This window comes from Bubalus bubalis, chromosome 15, assembly GCF_019923935.1.
Source record: "Bubalus bubalis isolate 160015118507 breed Murrah chromosome 15, NDDB_SH_1, whole genome shotgun sequence".
Classification (NCBI taxonomy): domain Eukaryota; kingdom Metazoa; phylum Chordata; class Mammalia; order Artiodactyla; family Bovidae; genus Bubalus; species Bubalus bubalis.
This window is the reverse complement of record NC_059171.1, coordinates 12,412,126-12,439,227: the sequence shown is the minus strand read 5'-3', so window position 1 is coordinate 12,439,227 and position 27,102 is coordinate 12,412,126. Positions and strand designations below refer to the sequence as shown.

The window sequence follows — 27,102 nt, the reverse complement described above, 5'->3', positions numbered from 1 at the left end:
CACTTTCATCAAGAGGCTTTATAGTTCCTCTTCACTTTCTGCCATAAGGGTGGTGTCATCTGCATATCTGAGGTTATTGATATTTCTCCCAGCAGTCTTGATTCCAGCTTGTGCTTCTTCCAGCCCAGCGTTTCTCATGATGTACTCTGCTGCTGCTGCTGCTAGGTCGCTTCAGTCGTGTCCGACTCTGTGCGACCCCATAGACAGCAGCCCACTAGGCTCCCCTATCCCTGGGATTCTCCAGGCAAGAACACTGGAGTGGGTTGCCATTTCCTTCTCCAATGCATGAAAGTGAAAAGTGATGTATTCTGCATAGAAGTTAAATAAGCAGGGTGACAATATACAGCCTTGATGTACTCCTTTTCCTATTTGGAACCAGTCTGTTGTTCCATGTCCAGTTGTAACTGTTGCTTCCTGACCTGCGTACAGGTTTCTCAAGAAGCAGGCCAGGTGGTCTGGTATTCCCATCTCTTTCAGAATTTTCCACAGTTTATTGTGATCCACACAGTCAAAGGCATTGGCATAGTCAATAAAGCAGAAATAGATATTTTTCTGGAACTCTCTTGCTTTTTTGATGATCCAATGGATGTTGGCAATTTTATCTCTGGTTCCTCTGCCTTTTGTAAAACCAGGTTGAACATCTGGAAGTTTATGGTTCAGTATTGCTGAAGCCTGGCTTGGAGAATTTTGAGCATTACTTTACTAGCATGTGAGATGAGTGCAATTGTGCTATAGTTTGAGCATTCTTCGGCATTGCCTTTCTTTGGGAATGGAATGAAAACTGACCTTTTCCAGTCCTGTGGCCACTACTGAGTTTTCCAAATCTGCTGACATATTGAATGCAGCACTTTCACAGCATCATCTTTCAGGATTTGAAACAGCTCAACTGGAATTCCATCACCTCCACTAGCTTGGTTCCTAGTGATTCTTTCTAAGGCCCACTTGACGTCACATTCCAGGATGTCTGGCTCTAGGTGAGTGATCACACCATCGTGATTATCTGGGTCGTGAAGATCTTGTTTGTACCTCATTCCTAAAGTAAGGCGTAACTTAAGAGCTATAGGTTAAAAAAAAAAAATCAATTATGTTTGTATACTATTTTTCGCAGCAAATACTGCTATTCAGACGACCATCAAACTGCACAAACATGTCCATGGAGACGATCTCTTGATTTAAGAAATATGCCTTATGTGTCCTAGGATGTGGTCTGTAGCCTTAGCATCTACACCATATTTGAGTGTTGGCAGCAAACTTGCGAAAGTGAAAGAAAGTGAAGTCGCTCAGTCGTGTCCACTGTAGCCCACCAGGCTCCTCCGCCCATAGGATTCTCCACGAACCGCAAATCCGAAGCCAAGTTCGAAGTGAGCGCTCGAGGAGACACACGAAGGCGCTTGCGCAGTTATGCGAACACGTCGTCCAATTAGAGACGAAGCGGTCACCTCGTCCAATTAGGCGGACCCGGAACTGCGGCAGGAAGCTACTGCGCACGCGCCAGGGACTCGTCCGCGATTGGCTGCGCTGAGGCGGGCGCCTTCAGATGCTCTGGCGTTGGGGGTGTCGCTGTCTACTTCGCGTAGTCCTGGTACCTGGGCCGTCGCTCCCTTCGGATTCTCGCCGGTGCGTCCCTGAAGGGGGGAGGCGTGTGACGCTGTGACAGGCTGTAGGCTTGTGTGGGACAAAGACGCGAGAGGCGCCAGAGCGAGCCTCCGAAGGAGGCGGGAGGGCAGGAAGGCGGCGGCGTAGCCGCAGCCGCTTCCTGCGGGTCTGGGAGTGCCGATGGGGTCTTAAGTCTGAGGGGCCCTTGGCTGCCGGCCGTGGGGCGCTGGTGCCGGAGGGCGGGCCGTAGGGGCGCGTTTGTGGTGGGGAGGCCGCCAGGAGAGGCGACTCAGCGCGGTGGTGCCTCCGCTCCTGCCCTCCCGCTCACCTCCTGTGGCGCTTGGGTGTCTTTCTTCAGGATGCAGCTATACTCTACTGCGCGGTATTAATTAGAATTAACTAAGTAATGGAAGAATTTTTTTGTTCAGCGATGCCACAAAAATCAAAGGAGCGACTTGAGCCACAAAGGGAAATAACGGTAACGCGTCTGCCTGCAATGGGGGAGACCCAACTTCGATCCCTGGGTTAGGAAGATCCTCTGGCGAAGGAAATGGCAACCCACTCCAGTATTCTTGCCTGGAGAATCCCATGGACAGAGGAGCCTGGTGGGCTACAGTCCTTGGGGTCGCAAAGAGTCGGACAGGACTGAGCGACTTCACCTTCTTTCTAATGGAGTTGGAAGGCGGAAAGCAGAAACAGCAGGGGAGGTGTGTTGTTGGTTCTTGACTGTTGTATTTGCATTCTTGCATCCTAGAGGTTTGATGATTCTCCTCCCACGCCCGCGTTAAAGCCAAACAGAATCCCTAGATTCTGGTCGATATCTCCTTTGTCCAACTTCATCTTTTGCTAGACCCTCTCTTGGGACCTTCCTCAGCTCTAGTCTCATAGAACGTTATGTGCGAGATATCTAATAGTAATTATCATAGATAGTAACATTACAGATAACATTGAGTGTTTGCTGTGTCAGACTTTATTGTAAGTACTTTAGGTATTTGATTTAACCCCCACCCCCCCAACCATCTTGGAGAAGGCAATGGCAACCCACTCCAGTACTCTTGCCTGGAAAATCCCATGGACGGAGGAGCCTGGTGGGCTGCAGTCCATGGGGTCTCTAGGAATCAGACACGACTGAGCGACTTCACTTTAACTTTTCACTTTCATGCACTGGAGAAGGAAATGGCAGCCCACTCCAGTGTTCTTGCCTGGAGAATCCCAGGGTTGGGGGAGCCTGGTGGACTGCCATCTCTGGGGTCGCACAGAGTCAGACGCGACTGAAGCAACTTAGCAGCAGCAGCCAACCATCTTACGAATAATCATTATTTGTTGTCCTCGTATAGTTGCTAAGTCCTGTCCGACCTCATGGTCTGAAGCCTGCCAGGCTTCTCTGTCAATGAGATTTTCCTTGGGGAAGAATAGTGGAGTGGGTTGACATTTCCTTCTCCAGGGGCTTTTTCCCGACCCAGGGGTTGAACTCGCATCTCCTGCATTGCAGGCAGATTCTTTACCACTGAGCCACCGGGAAAGCCCAAAGAGTTATGTAAACCGTTGAAGATCACATGATAGAAATGTCAGTCCATTCTTATATTCAGGCATTTGCCTCAAAAACTGTATTCTTAACTGTTGCACAGTGCAGTGGATTAAATTACCCGGTAATATAGGCCTTCTGATGTGTCATTAGCCTGAATTTGCCACTTTACTTGGGAGAACAGAAATAGGCAGGTGTTAGAATATAACAGATGTTAGAGCATCACAGTTCAGTTCAGTTCAGTCGCTCAGTCATGTCCGACTCTTTGCGACCCCATGAATCGCAGCACGCCAGGGCTCCCTGTCCATCACCAACTCCCGGAGTTCACTCAGACTCATGTCCATCGAGTCAGTGATGCCATCCAGCCATCTCATCCTCTGTTGTCCCCTTCTCCTCCTGCCCCCAATCCTTCCCAGCATCAGAGTCTTTTCCAGTGAGTCAACTCTTCACATGAGATGGCCAAAGTACTGGAGTTTCAGCCTTAGCATCATTCCTTCCAAAGAACACCCAGGACTGATAACCTTTAGAATGGACTGGTTGGATCTCCTTGCAGTCCAAGGGACTCTCAAGAGTCTTCTCCAACACCACAGTTCAAAAGCATCAATTCTTCGGCACTCAGCCTTCTTCACAGTCCAACTCTCACATCCATACATGACCACAGGAAAAACCATAGCCTTGACTAGACGGACCTTTGTTGGCAAAGTAATGTCTCTGCTTTTGAATATGCTATCTAGGTTGGTCATAACTTTCCCTCCAAGGAGTAAGCGTCTTTTAATTTCATGGCTGCAGTCACCATCTTCAGTGATTTTGGAGCCCAAAAAAATAAAGTCAGCCACTGTTTCCACTGTTTCCCCATCTATTTCCCATGATGTGATGGGACCGGATGCCATGATCTTTGTCTTCTGAATGTTGAGCTTTAAGCCAACTTTTCCACTCTTCACTTTCACTTTCATCAAGAGGCTTTTTAGTTCCTCTTCACTTTCTACCATACAGCAGGGTGCCAAATGGGAAAGGGCTCAGATAGCACTAATTTAAGAAATAATAAGGACTCAGAAACATTTAGGGGGAAGTATACCAAAGCCTTTGACTGTGTGGATCACAATAAACTGTGGAAAATTCTGAAGGAGATGGGAGTACTAGACCACCTGACCTGCCTCTTGAGAAACCTATATGCAGGTCAGGAAGCAACAGTTAGAACTGAACATGGAACAACAGATCAGATCAGTCGCTCAGTCGTGTCTGACTCTTTGCGACCTTATGAATGGCAGCACGCCAGGCCTCCCTGTCCATCACCAACTCCTGGAGTTCACTCAGACTCATGTCCATCGAGTCAGTGATGCCATCCAGCCATTTCATCCTCTGTCGTCCCCTTCTCCTCTTGCCCGCAGTCCCTCCCAGCATCAGAGTCTTTTCCAATGAGTCAATGGAACAACAGACTGGTTCCAAATAGGAAAAGGAGTACGTCAAGGCTGCATATTGTCACCCTGCTTATTTAACTTATATGCAGAGTACATCATGAGAAACGCTGGGCTGGAAGAAGCACAAGCTGGAATCAAGATTGCCAGGAGAAATATCAGTAACCTCATATGCAGATGACACCACCGTTATGGCAGAAAGTGAAGAGGAACTAAAAAGCCTCTTGATGAAAGTGAAAGTGAAGAGTGAAAAAGTTGGCTTAAAGCTCAACATTCAGAAAGTGAAGATCATGGCATCTGGTCCCATCACTTCATGGGAAATAGATGGGGAAACAGGGGAAACAGTGGCTGACTTTATTTTTCTGGGCTCCAAAATCACTGCAGATGGTGATTGCAGCCATAAAATTAAAAGACGCTTACTCCTTGGAAGGAAAGTTATGACCAACCTAGATAGCATATTCAAAAGCAGAGACATTACTTTGCCAACAAAGATCCATCTAGTCAAGGCTATGGTTTTTCCTGTGGTCATGTATGGATGTGAAAGTTGGACTGTGAAGAAAGCTGAGCGCCGAAGAATTGATGCTTTTGAAGTGTGGTGTTGGAGAAGACTCTTGAGAGTCCCTTGGACTGCAAGGAGATCCAACCAGTCCATTCTAAAGGAGATCAGCCCTGGGTGTTCATTGGAAGGACTGATGTTGAAGCTGAAACTCCAACACTTTGGCCACCTGATGCGAAGAGCTGACTCTTTGGAAAAGACTCTGATGCTGGGAAAGATTGAGGGCAGGAGGAGAAGGGGACAACAGAGGATGAGATGGTTGGATGGCATCACTGACTCAGTGTACATGAGTTTGAGTAAACTCTGGGAGTTGGTGATGGACAGGGAGGCCTGGCGTGCTGCGGTTCATGGGGTTGCAAAGAGTCAGACCCGACTGAGCAACTGAACTGACTGAACTGATCCTGACGTCTAGCACTTCCTCAGTGTCATGGTGGTAAAGAATCTGCCTGCCAAGCAGGAGACTGTGAGAGCTGTGTGTTCAGTCCTTTGATCAGGAAGTCCCTGTGAAGTATGAAATGGCAACCCCCTCCATATTTGCGCCTGGAAAATTCCATGGACAGGAGCCCGGGTGGCTACAGTCCATGGGGTCGCAAAAAGTAGAAGACGACTGAGCACACACACACAATGATATCTGCAGTTTACTCTGAAATGCATCATCAGCAAGTTAGATGACTTGGTGGATGCCTAAGGGCATATGTAAATGGCAGAGCTAGAAATCAAGCCAAGGCAGGCTGGCTCCAGAGTGTTTTCTTAATCCCCACTTTGCTGCTTTTCCCATACTTGCATACTCAAATTCATTAATATTTTCTTTAGTTTAGAGGATAAGGAGAAGGGTTGAAAAATTAGACATGATAGGATTTAGGAGTAGAAAAGTTTAAGGGTTTAAGATAGTGATTCTTAAATGTGAGATTTAGGAGCACCGGTGGCAATGCTTTTGGCCGAGATATTTGGAGAGCCTTTAGAAATTGTCACCTGAGGCTTAGTAAAGCCATTAGTGGGTTTGACTAAACCAGGGCATTGAGGGTGAACAGCGCAGTGAAAGTGGTGTAGAACTGACCTGAGTTGTCGAAGTGCCTAGCGAGTAAAATGGGTTCCTCAAATATTTTTGAAGTTCGAGGGGAGTTCTCCGGGTTGGGACAATCGTTTCCAAATAAGCTTTAGCTGCAGAAGAGGTGGTAGATTGTCTGTAAGGGGGAAGGCTTCAGTCCAGTGTGAAAATGTACAGACCATGACAAAAACATGTTTTTATCCATAAGATGAAGGAAGTTGTGTGAAATCCATTTGCCAGACCTCAAATGGTCCACTAGTCAGTTTAAAATATCTGGGAGAAGTACTCTCAGGTTGCCTGGGTTGTATTTTAAACAAGCGGAACAAGTGAGGTAGGCACTTTTTTGTGGCCTTGTTAATATTCCTCATAAACATTGATTCATGAACGCTATCATTTTGTCAGTAGAGCAAGTGGTATTACGTACAGTGCTTGCAGTAGCAGTTCCGTCGCTCAGTCGTGTCCAGCTCTTTGTGACCTCATGGGCTGCCGCATGCCAGGCCTCCCTGTCCATCACCAACTCCTGGAGTTACTCAAACTCATGTCCGTTGAGTCAGTGATGCCATCCAACCATCTCATCCTCTGTCATCCCCTTCTCCTCCCACCTTCAATCTTTCCCAGCATCAGGGTCTTTTCAAATGAGTCAGCTCTTTGCATGAGGTGGCCAAAGTATTGGAGTTTCAGCTTCAACATCAGTCTTTTCCAATGAATATTCAGGACTGATCTCCTTTAGAATGGACGGGTTCGATCTCCTTGCAGTCCAAGGGACTCTCAAGAGTCTTCTCCAACCCCACAGTTCAAAAGCATTGATTCAGAAGAATTGATGCTTTTGAACTGTGGTGTACAGTGCTTAGGAGAGGGGAATTTTAGAGTCTTTAGTAGACTGGGTAGTTATTTGGTCCAAACCAGAGCTTTCTTGATATTAAAATACCAATCCATTAATTATTGTATTTCCAATCTTGTTTTTCGTTTTCTGAAGCCACCTGTTGGGCTTTTCTAGCCAGTTTTCTAAGTTACCATTTAGAAGAATATCCATTGGGACCGTGAAAGAGCTTTGGCTGCTGTTGATTCCTTTAAGGGCGGTATTTCTTGTGGAAATATCAGCAGGGTGATTTCCCTTAGCTCTCAGAGTCAAGTTTAGCAGAATGTTAATAGTGGCTAACGTGGCAGGTAAAAGTAATGCATCCAGTCACTCCTGAACATAGGGACTTTTAAAATTTTATTTCTGCTGAAGTAAGGAAGCCACATTGCTTCTACAACATTCCAAAATCTTGAGCTGCTCTGAAAGCATATCTACTATCAGTGTAAATATTGACAGTTTTGCCCTTGGCTAAAGTACAAGCCCATGTAAGAGTATATAATTCAGTTTGTTGAGTTGAAGTAGTAAAGGTGCTACCTCAACACTGTCAAAAGGAGTTCTAATATTGTCACTCTCCTAGCCATCAGTGAACCATAAGATGTCAGTGTTACCCAAAGGAATTTTTTTGCAGATCATTCACAAGGAATCAGATGATCCCTCAGCATTAAGCAGTCGTGAGGGACTTGGTTGATAGAGGGGAGAAGAGTAGTGGGGAGGGTCAGCTTATTACACTGTACAAGTGTTATGTAAGGAGTGTTTAACAAAAGAACTTCGAGGCAGCTGACTTGGAAATGTTGAATTTAGGAGGATTTCTGCGTCATGAGTGTTAATGAGGATCCCACAACTATTTTCTTGATGGTCTTAACCAAAACGGCAGCGGTAGTAATGGTTGTAATACCCTATGGGTTGTTGGTGGTCCCCGTGTTTTTGGATGAGTATGCAAGGGCATTTCCTTCCTTTTCATACACAAAAAGGAGAAAGGAAATCTGATAATTAGAATGCCCAAGGGCAGGTGGGTTCATGAAACTTGTTTAAGGCCTTTAAGACTATGTTTTCCGGTTCTTCCCATAAAATTGGTTCCTGTTGTTCTTTAGTAAAACATACGGAGGATTGGCCATAAGAGAAATTTAAAATGTTATCAAAGTGATAACCGACTAGCTTAAGAAAGCCTCATAGTTGACAGTTTTGGGTTTGGGCTTCCCTGGTGGCTCAGCTGCTAAAGAATCCACCTGCAATGCAGGAGACCTGGGTTCGATCCCTGGGTTGGGAAGACTCCCTGGAGAAGGGAATGGCTACCCACACCTATTCTGGCCTGGAGAAGTCCATGGCATCGCAAAGAGTTGGACACGACTGAGTGACTTTCACTTTCACTTTGGGCTTGGGGAAACTTAGCACACTAAGAAGACTCTCTGGATCCACACAGCCCTTGTTCTGACATCACATGCTCTACATAGTGAGCCTGGCTTTGGGCAAACTACAGTTTTTCCTTGGTGGTTTTATGTCTTATAAGGCTAAAACCTTTAGCAAGTGGATACTGTCTTCCAAGGAGGCAGGTTGAGAGGGAGAGCAAAAAAGCAAGTCATTCACATATTACAACAGAGTAGAACCTGTGGGGAACTTTTTATCATAAAGGTCAGCCTCTAGGGTTTATGAGAAATAAGGAGGATTCTCAGTAAAACCTTGAATTTTTACTGTCCAGGTGAGTTTTTTCTTCTCAAGTGAGGGCAAAAAGGCATTTCGTAGCTTCAATCAACTGGAATGCTAAAGAATACACTGATAAATCAGTTACAGTAAATAATTTACTTCCAGTGAGAATGGATTTTAGTAGAGGGTTAGGAACAACAGCAAGGTGTCAAGAGATAGCAGTGTTGTTTATTGCTTGGAGGTCCTAGGGCAGCTCTACCTTTGGCCCTTCGGTTTTCTCACCAGTAAAACGGGAATATTATAGGAGTATAACTAATACTAGGGATTGTAAAGTTTGAGCCTTGTAATCTTCTGTTATGGGTTTTATGCCTTGAAGGGCTTCTTTACTTGTAGGGTATTAATTAATTTGGGGGCGGGGATTTGAAGGATCTATTAGAATCTTGATGGGAGTGCGTGTGTGCCTGTAAGCTTGCTAAGTCGCTTCAGTCGTGGCTGACTCTTTGCAACTCTGTGGACTGCAGCCTGCCAGGCTTCTCTGTCCTGGGGATTCTCCAGGCAAGAATGCTAGAATGGGTTGCCATGCTCTCCTGAGTATCTTCCCGACCAGGGATCGAATTGGCAGGCAGGTTCTTTACCACTAGTGCCACTTGTAAATATCTCCCTTGATGGGAGATGCACTGAATTTTGCCAACTTCAGGTATAGATTTTGCCCATAAGGATGGTGGTAGCTGATTCAATAGGGACAGATGATTTATGTTTTCTGAATCAGCTCTAGTAACATGAAAGATGAAGCAAATACAGGTTGTCAAAAGATAATTCCATTCACCTGGTTGGTTGCTTTACTACTATAAAAACTCTAGAATTATTTACCCTTTGGGAGAAAGAAGTTCTGGCATGAGACTTTTCTAAGGAAGGATCAATCTAATAAGTGGGTTTGGGCAGAGAAACTAAAGGGAAAAGGGTGTGTATCTCTCAAGTGACTTAAACAAAAGGGTATAGATTCAAAGACAGGAATCAATTGAAGTTCATTAGAGATCCCCACTATTTTCTGGGTGAAATCCGGGAGTTGGTGATGGACAGGGAGGCCTGGCGTGCTGCGATTCATGGGGTCGCAAAGAATCGGACACGACTGAGCAACTGAACTGAACTGAACTGAACTGAGTGCTCCGAGGCAGAGGCTCCTTTTTGTAGTGGTGTTGAACACTGAGAGTAAGGCTCTGATGTCCTTTAAGACTGGAAGAGACTCATCCTCAATCTGGCAAATGTTTCTCCAAACTTTTAAGAGGAAGAATTGGGAAGAACCCCTGTGGTTTCTCAGAATCGCTTCATTGACAGTTGGGAGAATGTTGGAAAGGCTGGTTAGAGGGCACCTGAAAGCACTTAAATTTGTAAGTCTCTTTCCAGTGTCCTGACTGTTTGAAGCCATAGCAAAACTAGGAGGGCTTTGGTTTCATTTAGGGTCTGGGCTTGAATTTATTTCCTGGACTTGAATATTAAGAATTTTGGCAGACTTTCTTTGAGGTGACTCATCTAGAGTGTGAAAGAGCTGGTTTGCTGGAGTAGCTAAATCTGGAATAGGCATAGTTTTCCATCCTATCCTGGTCCATTTTATTAGAAGAGAAAGGTCCTGGTTCAGCCCATTAATGTACTTAGAGTTAAAAGCTACCTAAGTGGAATCAACATCTGAAGGAAAAAAACAGAATTTTTAAAAAAAACAATTTAAAATTGGAATAGTTATGAACAGATTCATCACATTTTTTTGTGCAAGCCTGAATTTTGTTCAGATTAACAGTCTTTGCAAAAGTCTGTAAAAATGCCTGATGGGGTCACCTGGAGATTGCTTGAGCCTGACCATGTAAGTTGGTGGACTGGTCTCCGGGTTGTAATTCTAGAGACCTTTCAGTATTTTCCCAGTTAGCGTGTGTGTGTGTGTTTTCCTGCCATGCTTGCATGGCTTGTGGAGTTTTAGTTTCCTGACCGGGGACTGAACCCTGGCCCTGACAGTGAGTGCACCCATTCCTAACCAGCGCACTGCTAGGGAATTCCTCCAAGTCAGCAGTTTTCATACTGTGGGCCTGACTTGCTGACACACATATGAACCAGCTGATACAAGTTGGAGAAACCAGGTTGATACGTTTGAATGACTATACTAAACTCCGATACAAACCTGTGAGGATCTTTGTTTACTTTTGGAAAATCTTTGACTATTGCTTGCAGTTTAGCTTTAGTTTAGGGTTTATAAGAAAGCAAGAGTTTATCCTCTGAGTCCTCAGAAAAGGCGAGTTCTGATAGCGTTCAGAGGAAAAGGGGATAGGAGACTTTTAGTGAAAAAGGGAAGTTCCACTGGAGAGTTATTACGGGGAAACTGAGGGTGAAGAGGAGGTGTAGGTGGTGTGGAAGGGAAGAGAGATGGTGCCAGAGGGCAGTCCTCAGCATGAGGGCTGAGGAAGAGGGGTAGAGGATCTTGAAGCTTTTTACCTTTCTTTGTTTGCGTCAGCTAAGACGTTATTTTGCAAAGAGACAATTTTAGGCTCCTGATAACATTTGGAAACCTCAGAATAGCAATCAAAATACCCATTTCCTTCAGTTTTGGGAATTTCAGAACTATGATTGTCCAGTTTGGTTTTAAGAAAAGTTAACTTTGGGAATTTCACAAGTTCCTCCTAATGGCCATTGATATTCTAAATTGCTTTTGGGTAGGTTGGTCCATTTACCTGGAAATGTGCATGCAGAAGGACTGCAGTTTTTAAACATAAAATTGACCGGAGTCCCTGTAGTGGTAGAGTGCACCCTCAAAATAATTTAGGTAACTGGGATCCCATTTGTCAGAGTTTTTCCTCTGGAGTGAAAGAATAAGTTTCAAAAGCCTAAACAGCTCAAATACCTTGTAGGTCTAATACCAACCAGTTCTAAGGGAACAGCCCAGTCATGCAAGAGCCAAGCTAAAAGCTGCTCAGCAAAACTCTAGTGAAACAGCCTAAATCTGTGGGAGCGAGCCCAAAGGTTTAATAGTGAAGTTCCACTAGAACAGCCCATTTCAAAGGGAATCTGGCCAAAGGCTGAACTGGCACATTTCCGGTAAAACAGCCCCTGTTCTAAAAGGGCTCAGGCTGGAGGCTAGTGCAGTTAGAGTTGAAACACCCTGCTTTTTAAAAGTGTCATGCCAAAGTGCCAAATGGGTACTCACAGACAGAACTAGGCCTTAAACAGAAAGAATGAGTTCCTGAAACAGATCCTGAATAAAACCTGGAGAGCTTCAAAACCCAAAGAGGTTGTAAGCTCAGATCCAGGAGAAGGGCTTACTCTCGAGCCCCAGGGTTTAAGAAGAAAAGCACTGGGCACCAGTGGACTCGGTGTGGGTCCTGCTCACCGGCCTTGGAGTCATCACAGGTCTTCTCTGGATCCCAGTCTGGGCCACCAAACTGTTGACTTTAAACAAATAGACTGCCAGTTATTTCTCCGGGTAAAATGGGTTTACTTGGGATCAGCAAACAATTGCAGTTTGCGGTTGGCAGTCATGGTGAGCCATGTGCAAAACCTGCACACCCAGGAGAGGAGAACACTTTTATGGGTGGGGGCAGGAATTGAGAAGGCTATTGTAGGACTTCCCTGGTAGTACAGTGGATATGAATTCGCCTGCCAGTGCAGGAAACATGGGTTCGATCCCTGGTCCAGGAAGATCCCACATGCTGTGAGGCAGCTAAGCCCCTGCAGCAGGACTACTGGAGCCCACACGCTCTAGAGCCTGTGCTCCCGTTTGTAGAAGCCGCACCAATGAGAAGTTCATGCCCCACAACAAAGAGTAGCCCCTGCTCGCTGCAACTAGAGAAAGCCCGTGCATAGCAGGGAGACCCAGCCAAACCAAAAATAAATATAAAGGGCTAGGGTAAACAAAGAGTCCATTGGGGGAATCGACAGTTTGAAGTCTAGTGACTTTTCTTTCATTTTTGGGGGAAGGGGCTGGCCCACGCACTGCGGCATGTGGGGTGGTAGTTCCCTGACTAGAGTCCACCCTGATGCCTCCCCTACACTCCCCTCCACAGTGGAAGTGCGGATTCTTAACCAGTGGATCACCAGGGAGGTCCCAGTAGTGACTTTTCATTGGCTGAGTTTTGACAGTTTTATTGGCTGAGTTTTTGCCAGGCAAGAAGAGGGTTCTTCTAACTCTCGGTTGTTGCTATCATCATGTACTGGGAGAGCTTCTCCATCTGGCCTCTGGTCTGTATTTTAGTTGACATTTCTGTTAATTTTTATACTACTGCTGATCCCTCAAACTATATCCAGACTGGTTATTTATCAGATACTCATGTATTTCCTCATTTTTACGTTGCTGAAAGTGGGAAAGGTCTAACCAGCAGTGATAGCATGTCCCAGCTTAATTGGCTGTAGTTCTTTTTTTCTTTGTAGAAAATTGGAAATACACAGTAAAGAAGTCAGAAAAAAATAAAAATTACTGGTACTTCTGACATCTATTTATAATGTTCATGTTGTGGCATGTGTTTTTCTAGTCTTTTAAAACTCTCTATAGATGTGTAATTTTCAGTTAATAATTCAATGTGTACGCTTAGATGAGTTTTAACAAACTTGTAACCACACTGCAATATGATGGAGCTTACCTTGATCACACCCGAAAGTTCCCCATGTCCCTTTGCATTCTAGTCTTTAGCACAAACTTACATACTATTTTTTTGTCTTTTTCTATCATTGAAATGTTGCTGAACATGTTTGGTAGCCATTTGTGAAATTAAAATTTACTGTTTTTAGAGCAGTTTTAGGTTTAGCAAAGTGGAGGGAGATGTTTTAGGTTTACAGCATTAGGTTTAGGTGGAGGTTTCCCATGTACCCGTGCCTTCCCTTGTTATCAGCATCCCTCAGCAGAATGGTACATTTGTTACCGTTGACACACATAAGCACCCAGAGTTCATAGTTTACATTAGGATTCATTCTTGGCCTTGTACATTTTGTGTGTTTGGACAAACATGTAATGACATGTATCCATCATTAGGGCATTGTAAACTATACTTTCTCTGCCTTAAAAAATTTTGTGGTCTACCTTTTCATCTCTGCCCCTCCCCTAACCCTTGGCAACTGCTGATCTTTTTACTCCATACTTTTGCCTCTGTAATTTTCTAGGATGTCACATAGTTGGAATCATATAGTATGTAGCCTTTTCAGATTGGCTTCTTTCATTTAGTAATATGCATTTACGGTTCCTCCATGTCTTTTCATAGCTTGACAGCTCTTTTTCTTTTGTTTCTTTTTTTTTGTTAAGTGTTGAGTAACATTCCATGGTCTGAATGCACAACAGTTTGTTTATTCATTCACCTGAGTGCTTGGTTGCTTTCAAGTTTTGGCAATAATGAATAAAGTTGCGATAAAACATTTTTATGCAGGTTTTTCAACTCTTTGTTGAAAGGAGTTTATCCTATGATAAAAATATGTTCAATTTTTTAAGAAAGTGCCAAAATGTCTTCCAAAGTGGCTGTACCATTTTGCATTCCCACCAGGAATGAATGAAAATTCCTGTTGCCCCACATCCTCACCAGCGTTTGGTATTGTGTTTTGGATTTTCTTCATTTTTGATGACATATGATGTGGAGCATCTTTCCATGTGCTTATTTGCTATTTGTATATCTTTTGTGATATGTCTTTTAAGATCTTTGGCCCACTTTTTAACTGGATTGTTTTTTTGTTGAGTTTTAAGATTTCTTTGTATATTTTGGATAATAGTCCTTTATCAGATGCACCTTTTGCAGGTATTTTCTCCTAGTGTGGCTTGTCTTTTCATTACCTTGACATTGTCTTTGCAAAGCACAAGTTTTAAATTTTAATGAAGTCTAGCTTATCAGTTATCTCTTTCATGGGATTTTTCCTTGGTGTTGTAGCTAAAAAGTCATCACCATACCCAAGGTCATCTAGATTTTCTTCTGTATTTTCTTCTAGGAGTATTTTTGCTTTGTGTTTTACATGTAAGCCTATGATTCATTTTAAGTTAATTATTCTGAAGAGTGTAAAGTCTTGTTTCTAGGTTCATTTTCTTTGCGTGTGTGCGTGCATGCTAATTCACTTTAGTTGTGTCTGACTCTTTGGGACCCTATGGACTGTAGCCTGCCAGGCTCCTCTGTCCATGGGATTCTCCAGGCAAGAATACTGGAGTGGATTGCCATGCCCTCCTCCAGAGGATCTTCCCAATCCAGGGATTGAACCTGCTTCTCTTATGTTTCCTGCATTGGCAGGCGGATTCTCTGCCACTAGCACCACCTTGTTGTTACTGAGTTGCTCAGTCGTGTCTGACCCTATGTGATCCCAAGGACTGCAGCACGCCAGGCCTCCCTGTCCTTCACCATCTCCTGGAGTTTGCTCAAACTCATGTCCATTGAGTCAGTGATGTCATCCAGCCATCTCATCCTCTGTCGTCTCCTTCTCCTCCTGCCTTCAGTCTTTCCCAGCATCATGGTCTTTTCCAGTGAGTCAACTCTTTGCATCAGGTGGCCAGAGTATTGGAGCTTCAGCATCAATCCTTCCAATGAATATTCGGGGTTGATTTCCTTCAATATTAATGGTTTGATCTTGGTGTCCACGGGACTCTCAAGAATCTTCTCCAGCATCACAGTTCGAAAACATCAATTCAGCCAACATTTGCTGAATCATAGAGAAAGCAAAGGAATTCCAGAAAAACATCTACCTCTGTTTCATTGACTTCGCTAAAGCCTTGGACTGTGTGGATAATAACAAACTATGGAAAACTTTTAAACAGATGGGAATACCAGACCATCTTACTTGTTGCCTGAGAAACCTGTATGCAGATCAAGAAGCAACAATTAGAACCTTATATAGAACAATTGACTGGTTCAAAATTTAAAAAGTGGTATGACAGCTGTTTATTGTCACACTGTTTATTTAACTTAATACACAGAGCACATCTTGTGAAATGCCACGCTGGGATGAGTTACAAGCTGGAATCAAGATTGCCAGGAGAAATATCAACAGCCTCAGATACGCAAATAATACCACTTTAATGACAAAGTGAAGAACTTAAGAGCCTCTTGATGAGGGTGAAAGAGGAGAGTGAAAAAGCTTAAAACTCAGTATTAAAAAAGACTTAAGATTGCGGCATCTGGTCCCATCAGTTAATGGCAAATAGAAGGGATAAAGGGGGAATCAGTGACAGATTTCCTCTTCTTGTACTCTAAAATAACTGTGGATGGTGATTGCAGCCATGAGATTAGAAGACGATTGCTTCTTGGCAGGAAAACTATGACAAACTTAGACAGTGTATTTAAAAGTAAAGTAAAGACAACACTTTACTGACGACAGTCTGTATAGTCAAGGTCTTTCCAGTAGTTGTGTATGGATGTGAGAGCTGGACCATAAAGAAGGCAGAGTGCCGAAGAATTTATGCTTTTAAACTGTGATGGTGGAGAAGACTCTTGAGAGTCCCTTGGACAGCAAGTAGATCAAATTGGTTAATCTTAAAGGAAATTAACCCTGAATATTCATTGGAAGGACTGATGCTGAAGCGTCAATACTTCCCACCTGATGGAAGGAGCTGATTCATTGAAAAAGACGCTGATGCTGGGAAAGATTGAAGGCAGAAGAGGAGGGCAACAGAGGATGAGATGGTTGGATGGCATCACCGACACAATGGACATGGGTTTGGGTGGGCTCTGGGAGTTGGTGATGGACAGGAAGGCCTGGCGTGCTGCGGTTCATGGGGTCGCAAAGAGTCGGACACGACTGAGCGACTGAACTGAACTTGTGGCGGCCGCTCTTGTTACAGAGCATGGGCTGTGGGCCGTGCAGGCTACAGCAGTTGCAGCTTGTGGGCTCTAGAGCGTGGGCTCTAGAGCGTGGGCTCAGTAATTGTGGCGCTCAGGCTTTCAGTTGCTTTCAGTGACATGTGGAATCTTCCCAGACCAGAGATTGAACCCGTGTTCCTTGCACTGGCATGTGATTCTTAACCACTGGATATCTCTCTATTTATTTAGTTCTTTGATTTTGCTCAGCAGAGTTTTTATAGTTTTCCCTTATAGATCTTGTACATGCTTTGTTAGATTACCCTTAAATATTTCATTTTTGCAGGGTGCTAATGTAAATGGTATTGTGTTTTTAAATTCAAATTCCACTTATTGCTGATATGTTGGAAGATAACTGATTTTTGAGTTTTAATCTTGTATTTTTGCAACTTTGCTAAAATTGCTGTTTTTAGCCATTTTTTATTTGATGTATAAAAAAGTTTCTCATATCATTAAACATTCTTTTAAAATGTGATCTCCACCCCCCACACCCCCCCTCCCCCATTCATGGCTGTAGAATTATTTATATAACAAATAGTGAATGCCTTCTTGTGTTGATACTGGCAATATACTGATGATTGGAAGGTAAGACTTCATGCCTGATCCAGGAGTTTACAACTTGGGGGAATTAATAGGCAGCTTCATTACAGTGTGAAAAGTGCTTGGGTAGTAGACACATAGGAAGGATCTCTAATCCTTCTAATCCAGTCTTTGGGGGAGATGAAGGCGGCTCATAGTTAAGAGTCCTAAAGCATAAGTTGAAGTTCATCAGGCAAAGAAAAATGGTTAAAGGCTGTATCAGAGACCCAACACTGTGTAGGGAGTTTGTTCAAAGACCTAGAGGAAAAGAGAACATGGCTTGTTTGGGAAATTGCAGCCCTACATTTTAGTGATGTAGGAAGAGAGTGTATTCTATTTTATCCAGTACCCTGCTGTAGATATTTAAATTTCCCTTTTTTCTCCTACTATAAGTAATATTGGCATGAAAACCTTATACATAATTCTTTGAGTATATCTTTGCTAATTCCTTAGGTAAATTTCCAGAAGTGTAATTTCTGGGTTAAGCAAATTATTTTGGTAGCCATGTACATCCTTATTGATACCTTATCTTGTGTACAGTTTTGTGAGATTGCTTTAAATTAGAGTGCTTGTTGCTGTCCATTGCAGAAGCATGATGTATGCTTGTAATGTTCTTGTCTTTTATCTGTCTCACCTGTCCTGTCCTGATAGAAATAACATTGAGCAAAAGTTTGGAAACATGGTTCTTGTCTCTTGATTTATTTATTTAAAATACCTCACTGCTCTAAAAGGAAATAGGATAGTAAAAATTGAACTCTAAATGTATTCTTTGAATTGCCAGGGTTTTATTCACTCATTCAAAAGTATTTGTTATGTATCTGGCTTTGTGGTTGATGCTGCTTACAAAATGGTTAAGAAAACAATGATTGCTCCCTGCATGCAGTTTATGGATTGGTTGAATAGGAAAAAAGCAACATGCTTAATATATGTATGTGAATAATTATGTTTTCTTTGATTTTGAAACTACTATCTAAATTACGTTTAAGGCTTTATTGTTTTTATCTAATCTATAGTTTTATCAAAATTGGTACAATATATGTTCAGGTTTGTACCATATATTTTGAATCTTAATACATTTCAAAAGCCTTTTGTGATGGAAAATAAAATGTTACCAACTGTTGAATTTGTTTTCTAAGGCTTTTTACAGGCTTATTCCCTTATATTTTTAAAGATGTCATGATTATAGTGATGATATATTTGGAGGTAGTTCTAATCAGACTTCTGATGAAATGACTTTTGGGTATTTTTCAGGTTAATACTGCTAGATATGAGACGATCAGCAGCACCAAGTCAGTTGCAAGGGAATCCCTTCAAAAAACCAAAGTTTATATCACCAGCAAGAAGTCATCCAAGTCCTAGTGAAGAGGTTGCAAAACTGAATTCAGATATAAAGTTATTTGAGGTAAAAAAAAAGAAATATAGAGAAGCATGTATTTAAAAAAATTGCCATTTAAACAGTTAACAATGTTCTTTGCCCATAGGAGTTTTCAGTATCTCTGATAAATTCTTCTAAAACCCTTAGACGTAATGGCTAACTATATGTATTTGAAGGAATGGCATAAAGTAAACTTGAGTTAGGTCTATAAATAAACTTTTGGTAACAGTGAAAAATACCTCCACAAGGGAAGGGGTAGAGATTCTTGTTCAAGAAAAAAAGTTATTCTGGATCAGTGTTCTTTTTAAAGTTATCACATAAGTAAATGAAAACTTTGGATAAGGTAATTTAAAGAGAAAACATACATAAATAATGTTTTATATCACTGTTATGGAAACTTCCTTTCCTTTTTACTTATAAAAAGTAAGTGCTCAAAACAGTCTTAATATATATTCTTTGCTACTAAGATGAAGAATTATTTAAATCTTAGGTATAATAGAAGGTTTATAAAGATTATATGGAGCATACGTAAAATGGACAGTCCGCACTTTGGCTACTCTACAGTTCTTTGATTTATGTTCTGGAGATTGAAATCTACTAATATTTTTTCTTTTTTTTATTATGGCAAAATATATATAGCATAAAATTTGCCATTTTACCATTTTTCAGTGTGCAGGTAAGTGGCATTAATTACATTTTCTTAATTGTTCAATAATCACCATTTTCTGTGTTTGAAACTTTTCATTACACAGAAACTTCATAACCATTAAGCAGTAATTCCCTATTCTCCCTTCCCTGGTCATCACTACTCTTTCTGTCTCCATGAATTTGATTACTCTAGGTACCTCATATTTAAGTGTAATCATAAATATTTGTCCTGTTGTGTCTGGCTTATTTCACTTAGCCTATGTTTTCTAGGATCATCCATGTTGTAGCAGGTGTGAACATCAGTGCTTTATGTGATTAAGTAATATTCAGTTGTTTCAGTTGAGTTCAGTCGCTATTCTTGTCTGACTCTTTGTGACCCCATGGACTGCAGCATGCCAGGCCTCCCTGTCCATCACCAACTCCCAGAGTTTACTCAAACTCATGTCCATTGAGTCGGTGATCCATCCAATCATCTCATCCTCTGTCATCCCCTTCTTCTCCTACCTTCAATCTTTCCTAGCATCAGGGTCTTTTCAAATGAGTTGGCTCTTCGCATCAGGTTGCCAAAGTATTGGAGTTTCAGCTTCAACATCAGTCCTTCCAATGAATAATCAGGACTGATCTCCTTTAGGATAGACTGGTTGGATCTCTTTGCAGTCCAAGGGACTCTCAAGAGTCTTCTCCAACACCACAGTTGAAAAGCATCAATTCTTCGGTGCTCAGCTTTCTTTTATAGTCCAACTCTCACATCCATACATGACTACTGGAAAAACCATAACCTTGACTGGACAGACCTTTGTTGGCAAAGTAATGTCTCTACTTTTTAATACGCTGTCTAGGTTGGTCATGGCTTTTCTTCCAAGGAGCAAGCGTCTTTTAATTTCATGGCTGCAGTCACCATCTGCAGTGATTTTGTAGCCCCCAAAAATAAAGTCAGGCACTGTTTCCACTGTTTCCCCATCTATTTCCCATGAAGTGATGGGACCAGATGCCATGATCTTAGTTTTCTGAATGTTGATTCAATTGTATGTACATACATACATATATATGTATATATACACACATATATACATATACATACATACATATGTGTATATATATATATATACACACATATATATTATATATGTATATACATACACCATATTTTGTTCATTCATTCATTGATAGATCCTTGGTTTGTTTCTACATTTTTTCTGTTGTGAATAATGCTGATATGAACATTGGCATACATGTTTCTGTTTAGGTACCTGTTTTTAGTTCTCTAGTATATATATACACCCAAGAGTGGAGTTGCTAGATGATACAGTAATTCTATGTTTAGTTTTTAAGGTACTACCAAATTGTTTTCCATAGGTACCGAACCATTTTACATTCCCACCAGTGATGTGCGAGGGTTCCAGTTTCTCCACATCCTTAGCAACAACGGTTATTTTGTTTTTGTTGCTGTTTTTTTGATTATGGTCATCCTTGTTGTTGTGAAGTGGTATTCCACTGTGGTCTTGATTTATATTTTCCTAATGACTAGTAATTCTGAGCATTTTTTCATGTGCTTATTGACCATATACTTATCTTCTGTGGAGAAATGTCTTTTCACATCCTTTGAGGCTTTTAACTGGTTTTTTGTCTTTTTGTTGTTGAAAATATCTACTCATTCTTGACTCTTTTTTGGTCTGCATCTGTTTGTTTTATCCAACACTCCTTTAGAATTTTGGCCACAATGTAAAGAGAAAACTATGTAAGCATAGTTTTTCATTTTAAATATTGTTTCTTTTTATAAAAAGCAACTTTATTTAAATTAAATGCACATACCTGTAATCTACCTACTACAATTCAGTTGTATTTCATATGGTCAGAGTTGTGCAATGATCACCAAAATCAATTTCAGATCGTTTTAATCATTCCAGAAAGAGAGAGACTTCACATACATCAACCCATCCAAATCCCTCAGCCCTTTGTAATCGCTAATATACTTTCTGTTTTATGTATATATATTATGAACATTTCATATAAATAGAGTCATACAACATGTGACGTTTTATGATTCACTGGTTTCAGTTTCATAGTGTTTTTCAAGGCTCGTCCAGATTGCGGCATGTATCAGTAATTTATTTCTTTTTATTGCTGAATGTATTAGTTTCCTATTGCTGCTGTAACAGATTACCAGAAATTTAGTGACTTAAAACAATGCAAATGTATTATCTTATAAGTTCTGTAAGTCAGAAGCTCAACTTGGGTCACATAGAGCTAAGATCAAGGTGTTGGCAGGGTCGCATTTATTTCTGGAGGTTTTAAGAGTGTTTCCTTTGCCTTTTTAGTTTCTACAGGCCAGCTGCAATCCTGGTGGCCCCCTTCTTAATTCTTTGAAAATTGATAGTGGCAGTTTGACTCCTTTTATTGACATCTTTTTGGTTCTCTGAAACTGGAACTCATTTGGTTAGATTGGGCCGTCCTGGATATCTCAGGACAGTCTCTCTATTTCAAGGTCCTTAACCTTAATTGCATCTTTAAAATCTCTTTTGCCACATAAGGTAACATTTCCGCAGGTTCTGGGAATGAGGGTATGGACATCTTTGGGAGGCATTATTCTGCTTACCACACTGAGTAATATTTCATTGCATTAATATACCATATTTTATTATTCCATCTGTCAGTTGATGGATGTTTGAGTTGTTTCTATTTTTAAAATTTATTAGGTATTATGAATAATGCTGATGAATATTCATGTGTAAATTGTTATATAGACATATGTTTTCATTTCTCTTGGGTGCATTCTTAGGATGGAATTGCTGGGTCATAAAATAATTCTGTGGTTAACCTTTTAATGCCATGGTGGCTGTACTGTTTCATTCCCGTTATTAATGTATGAGATTTCAGTCCTCCACATGTTTATTGACACTTATTATCTATTTGATTATAACCATACTATGGATGAAGTAGTATCTGACTAGGGGTTTTGATTTACTTTTCCTTGGTGGCTAATTTTGAGTGTTTTCGTATGTGCTTATTGGCCATTTGTGTATCTTTTTTGGAGAATTGTTTATTCAGATCCTGTTTTTTTAAGTTGGATTATTTGCTTTTTATTACAGAGTTGTAAGAGTCTGTATAGGTTCTAAACATAGGTGCCTTATCAGATATATGATTTGCAGATATTTTCACCTTGTTGTTGATTACCTTTCACTTTCTTGATGGTTTCGTCTGTAGCACGAACATTTTAAATTTTGATGAAGTCCAGTTTATCTGGGTTTTTCTTTTTTGGTGTTGGTAGTACTTGTGATTTTAGTGTTGTATCTGAGAAGGTCATGAAGATTTACTGTGTTTTCTTCTAAGAGTTTTATAGTTTTAATTCTTCCATTTTAGTCTATGACCCATTTTGAAATGGTTTTTATGTATGGTGTGAGGTAGGAATCCAATTGTATCATTTTACATGTGGATATCTAATTGGGTTCCAGGACCATTTTTCGAAAAGACTGTTTTTTCCTCCATTGAATCATTTTGACACCCTTGTCTTTAGGTTTATTTTCTGATGGAGGTTCTAAGGACTAATTTGAAACCAAAACCACTGATTTATTCTTTTCCTCTTATAATTATTATCAAGAAACTAAATAGTTTTCTTTAAATACTAATGAAGTAGGCATTTTTGAAACCTTACAGCTACTTTAAGTAAGGCAACATGTAAAACCTAAAAATATTAGGCTTAGCAGTCAACTTTACTGTTCCCTTTGTCTATTCCATCCTTAAATTTTTTCTTAGATTGAATTAATCCATACCAAGAATGTATTGGTTTGGTGACTTCAGGGGTCTTTTATTTGAGTGGTCTGATAAAAATCTGGAACAAATCAAGCATCAAAATAAATGTACTAATGGATAATAACCCACTGAATAATATAGGAGTCTGAATCCATAGTAATATAACTAAATAAGTAGTAAACTCTCAGAGTGAAATGCTAAATCACAAAAGTAAAGGTAATGGTGGTGTCGGAAAATATTAATGGGTTCCAAAACCCATCGGATTAATGGGTGAATGTTTCATCAGGAAATAGGATACTTGAGTAGACTTAAGCATCTCCTTACAACATACTGTAAAGACAAGTAGAAAAATACTAACTTGGTGAGAATACCTGGTAGACACCACTTTAATCAAATGGCTGCCTCCAGTAATGGACAGATTGATATTTTGTGCCCTTAATATGGTGAACTATGATAGTCCTTCCAAAATACGTAATCTGAAGCTCATCATTAGGAAACATCACACAATCCAAATAGGGGAACATTCTATAAAATAGTTGGCCTGTATTCTTTGAAAGTGTCAGAAATCACAAAAGATGAATAAAGGTGAGGAACTGTTCTAGATGAAACTAAAGAAACTTGTTGACTGAATGTATTGTGTGATCTGGGATTGGATCCTTGCTCAGGGAAAAAAACTGTCAAAAGACATTGTTGGGGTAAGTGACCCCATTTGAATGTGGGCTGTGGATTAGATAATAATATTTTACTACCATTGTTAAATTTTTGATTTTGATAGTTACTGTGATTATGTAAGAGAGTGTCTTTGCTCTTTGCAAACACACTTTGTCATTTTTAGAGGTAAAGGAACACAGTGTCTCCAGTTTACTTTCAAATGTACACACACACACACACACACACACACACACACATGTGATACACATACATGCACAGGAGAGATAGAGGGAAAGTAAATGGAGCAGATTATAAACAAATGGTGAATTTGGGTAAAGAGTACATGGGACTTCCTTATATTATTTCTGGAATGTTTCTATAAGCTTAAAATTATATCAAAATAAAATGTTGCAAAAAATAAAACTTGTGACTCTCATTAATTTATTTCCATGGCTTACTTTAAAATCTTATCAGATAGGTTTTTGAATGTCTCTGAAATATGTTAAAATGAATATTCATAGAGCTATGACAGCTGTGTCTGTTATTGTGAGCTGTTATTTAAAAAAGACTTTAAACATACTATTGTAGACAGAAAAATGATCTTCTAAAAACATTCATATCCTAATCTGTGGAAACCTGTGAATATATTAACCTCACACGGCAAAAGGGACTCTTGACTAAGTGATTAATGTTTGAGGACCTTGAGATGGGAGGGAGGGTGGTCATTCTGGCTTATCAAGATGGGCCTAGTATAATCACAAAGGTCCTTAAAAGTAGAAGAGGGAGACAGATGAGAGTTAGAGAAAGAGATGTGATTAAGGAAGCAGGGGCAGAGAGATGCAGAGGCACTGACTGTGAAGTGGAGCAATGTTGGTAGCTTTTAGAAGTTTGGAAAGCCAAGGAAATGTGTTCTGTCTTAGACCCTCTTGAAAGAAATGCAGATAACCTTGATTTCAGCCTGGTAAGAGCCAAGTCAGAGTTCAGACTTAAGAGAATTATAAGACAATACATTTGTGTTGTTTTAAGCCACTGAGTTTGTTGTAATTTGTTACAGCAGCAACAGAAAATTGATGCATAATAAAAATAGAGAAAAGAGTATATAAAGAACCCCCATGTACACATCACCCAGCCTTGGCAGTTGTCAGTTTGTGACCCCTCTTGCTTCATTTTTACCTTCCAGCTCCCTCCCCCTTTTTTCCCAACTCATTATTTTGACACAGCTTCCAGGAATCTCTTCTCATTTGTAAATATTTTAGTATTTGACTCTAAAATATAAGGTACTGTTAAAACAATACTTTGGCAGTATATCATTAGCCATGTAAAAAATTAACAATATTTAAGTGTTGCTTTTAATATTGAGAAATTTAGCAAGAAAAATAAGCAGTTGACTGAGAATGGCACATTGTGACTTGTTTAAAACCTCATTTGATCTGTTGCTTAAAATACACTATAATTGTAAGCATAATTTTCATTCTGTGTGTATCGTTCAGCTTTTGAAAGTGAAAGTGAAAGTCACTCAGTCCCCTCCAACTCTTTGCAACCCCATGGACTATATAGTCCATGGAATTCTCCAGGCCAGAATACTGGAGTGGGTAGCCTTTCCCTTCTCCAGGGGATCTTCCCAACCCAGGGGTTGAACCCAGGTCTCCTGCATTGCAGGCGGATTCTTAACCAGCTTGCAGCTTTTATAGCATAATAAAACTAGTTTTAAAGAAATAAAATTATAATTTTAGTTTATTTTAAAATATCTATTCCCTATTTAGATATGAGAAACTAGTACCTCATATTCAGTGTTTTAAATTGGAAATCTATTATGTAAAAACATGGGAAATTAGGTTTAATATCAGCATAAAATACATGCTTTTTTTTTTAGGTTGCTGCAAATAAGAATAATTTTCTCCAGCCACAAAATGATCCCAGAACGTGCAATTTTAATTTGCCTACTAAAGAATGTGCTAAAGGAATTAATCATGGGGATAATTACAGGGAAAAATATTGTTTGGAAGCATCTACAAAGACAACATTAGACCTCCATCATACAGGTAAGACTGTACAGGTTATACTTGATGAGTCTTATTACAATATTATTTAAATTGATTATATTCAATAATGAATGTTATATTTGAAAATAGTTGAAACATTAATAGCACCGCTAGATCATTGGCAATTCAGATTTTTTTGTGGTCATAATTTATCTTTAATGATTGAATTTGTAACCATGTCATCTAAATCTTATATTTTGTAATAGGCATATGTCTAAGGTTATTCATTGTAAACTTATTGGTCAAATAATGGTCTTTACTTCTAGTACCAAAATGTATTGTGTTTAAAGGTTTGATTTTTTTTTTAAAGATTTAATTTAAAAAAAAGTCTTAAAATGCTTATCAGCATTAAAATCGGAGAGGTGAACTTTAAATGAGTAAAATTGTTAATTCATTATAGTACATTGGAGTAACTTCAAATCAATTAGATTTGAAAGTATATAATTGCAGGACAACCAAACATTTAACAAATTCCCCTGCTGCTGAATTGAACTAAAATAATGATTATGGTTCTTGTTGCATTGTAAGAGATTAATATTTTCCAGGTAGTTGAAAAAATTATCTGGAGTGTTCATGGGTGTTTATTTGGCCTTTTGAAAGGCACACCATTAAGATTACATTTTTCTAAATTACATTTTATTCATTTTTTGGTTGAAAAGAGTTTCAGGGAGAGAGCCTCATATACTAGTCATATACATATACTAGTCATATACAGAATGCAGCTTCTCTCCCTAAGATACCAATGCAAATCAACACTGTGTCTTAAACTAAACCCTTTTGAAGGAACTTTTTGAGAATTGTGATATTTAATAAATTTTACACGTGAATGGGTTCATTTCTTGTTGGCGCAGAGGGTCTTCTGTGTTTTCCCAACTGGCCAGGATCCTTAGTACCATTTATGTGCTCCTTATAACTTCAGATTTGTAACAAGTATTAGAATGAAGTTGAGAAGGACTTTTGGAGCTGGTATCAATTTAGTGAGATCCCTAGAGACAACTCTGGGCACGGGCATGGGCATAGCAGTTTAGCCTCTGCCCTGTTTGACTCATTTACTCTCTTTTTTTATTGCTTTCCTTCAGTTCAGTTCAGTTCAGTCACTCAGTCGTGCCCTTACCTCCTTCCTTTTCTCTTTTCTTCCTTCCATCTTTGTTAGGTGAATATCCTGTTTTCCCAGATTTTTTTTCCTCTGCTGTCAGCCTGTGGCAGGTAATGATCCATCTATACCTGTTTCTTTGCTATCATGGTAGCTAATCTCTTCTCCAGAGAATGATATTAGACTGTAGAATATAATACATTTAATGTTACTGATTTGGGGCTGTTTTTGTGTTCTATTGTAGTTTCTCATTCTCTTCCTTATTACTAAATATGAGAAGGGAATTAAGAGTTAAGATAAATTGAAGCGGGAGTTAATTTACTCAGCCCTTAATCCCTTAATCCTTTCTCTGATTTAGTACATTGACTGGACTGGGGAACCTGTGCCAATCTCCTGATACTCTCCTGCCTCTCATTTAGAGAGAGAAGTTAACTGGGGAAAAAAATATTGTGAGAAACATCATGCTTCCTTTGGTGATTGCTGGAGAGAAATGTTGTATATAGAAAAGTATGGAGGTGAAAGACCTAT

At 40.3% G+C, this 27,102-nt stretch overlaps 1 protein-coding gene across 3 annotated transcripts in view; it reads left to right on the top strand.

The window, feature by feature from the left end:
- Positions 1-1,462: 1,462 nt before the first annotated feature.
- RAD54B (RAD54 homolog B) overlaps positions 1,463-27,102 on the top strand; it is a 113,579-nt gene continuing 87,939 nt past the window's right edge. The window contains exons 1-4 of one of the 3 annotated variants that reach the window (XM_025265040.3): positions 1,502-1,617; positions 2,025-2,303; positions 18,267-18,417; positions 25,313-25,481. In XM_025265040.3, the coding sequence (XP_025120825.2) occupies positions 2,185-2,303; positions 18,267-18,417; positions 25,313-25,481 (439 nt within the window). In that variant the 5' untranslated portion in view covers positions 1,502-1,617; positions 2,025-2,184. Of the gene's footprint in view, positions 1,618-2,024; positions 2,304-18,266; positions 18,418-25,312; positions 25,482-27,102 lie in introns of all 3 variants that reach the window. The other 2 variants (XM_006076275.4, XM_006076278.4) reach the window with 2 other exon arrangements.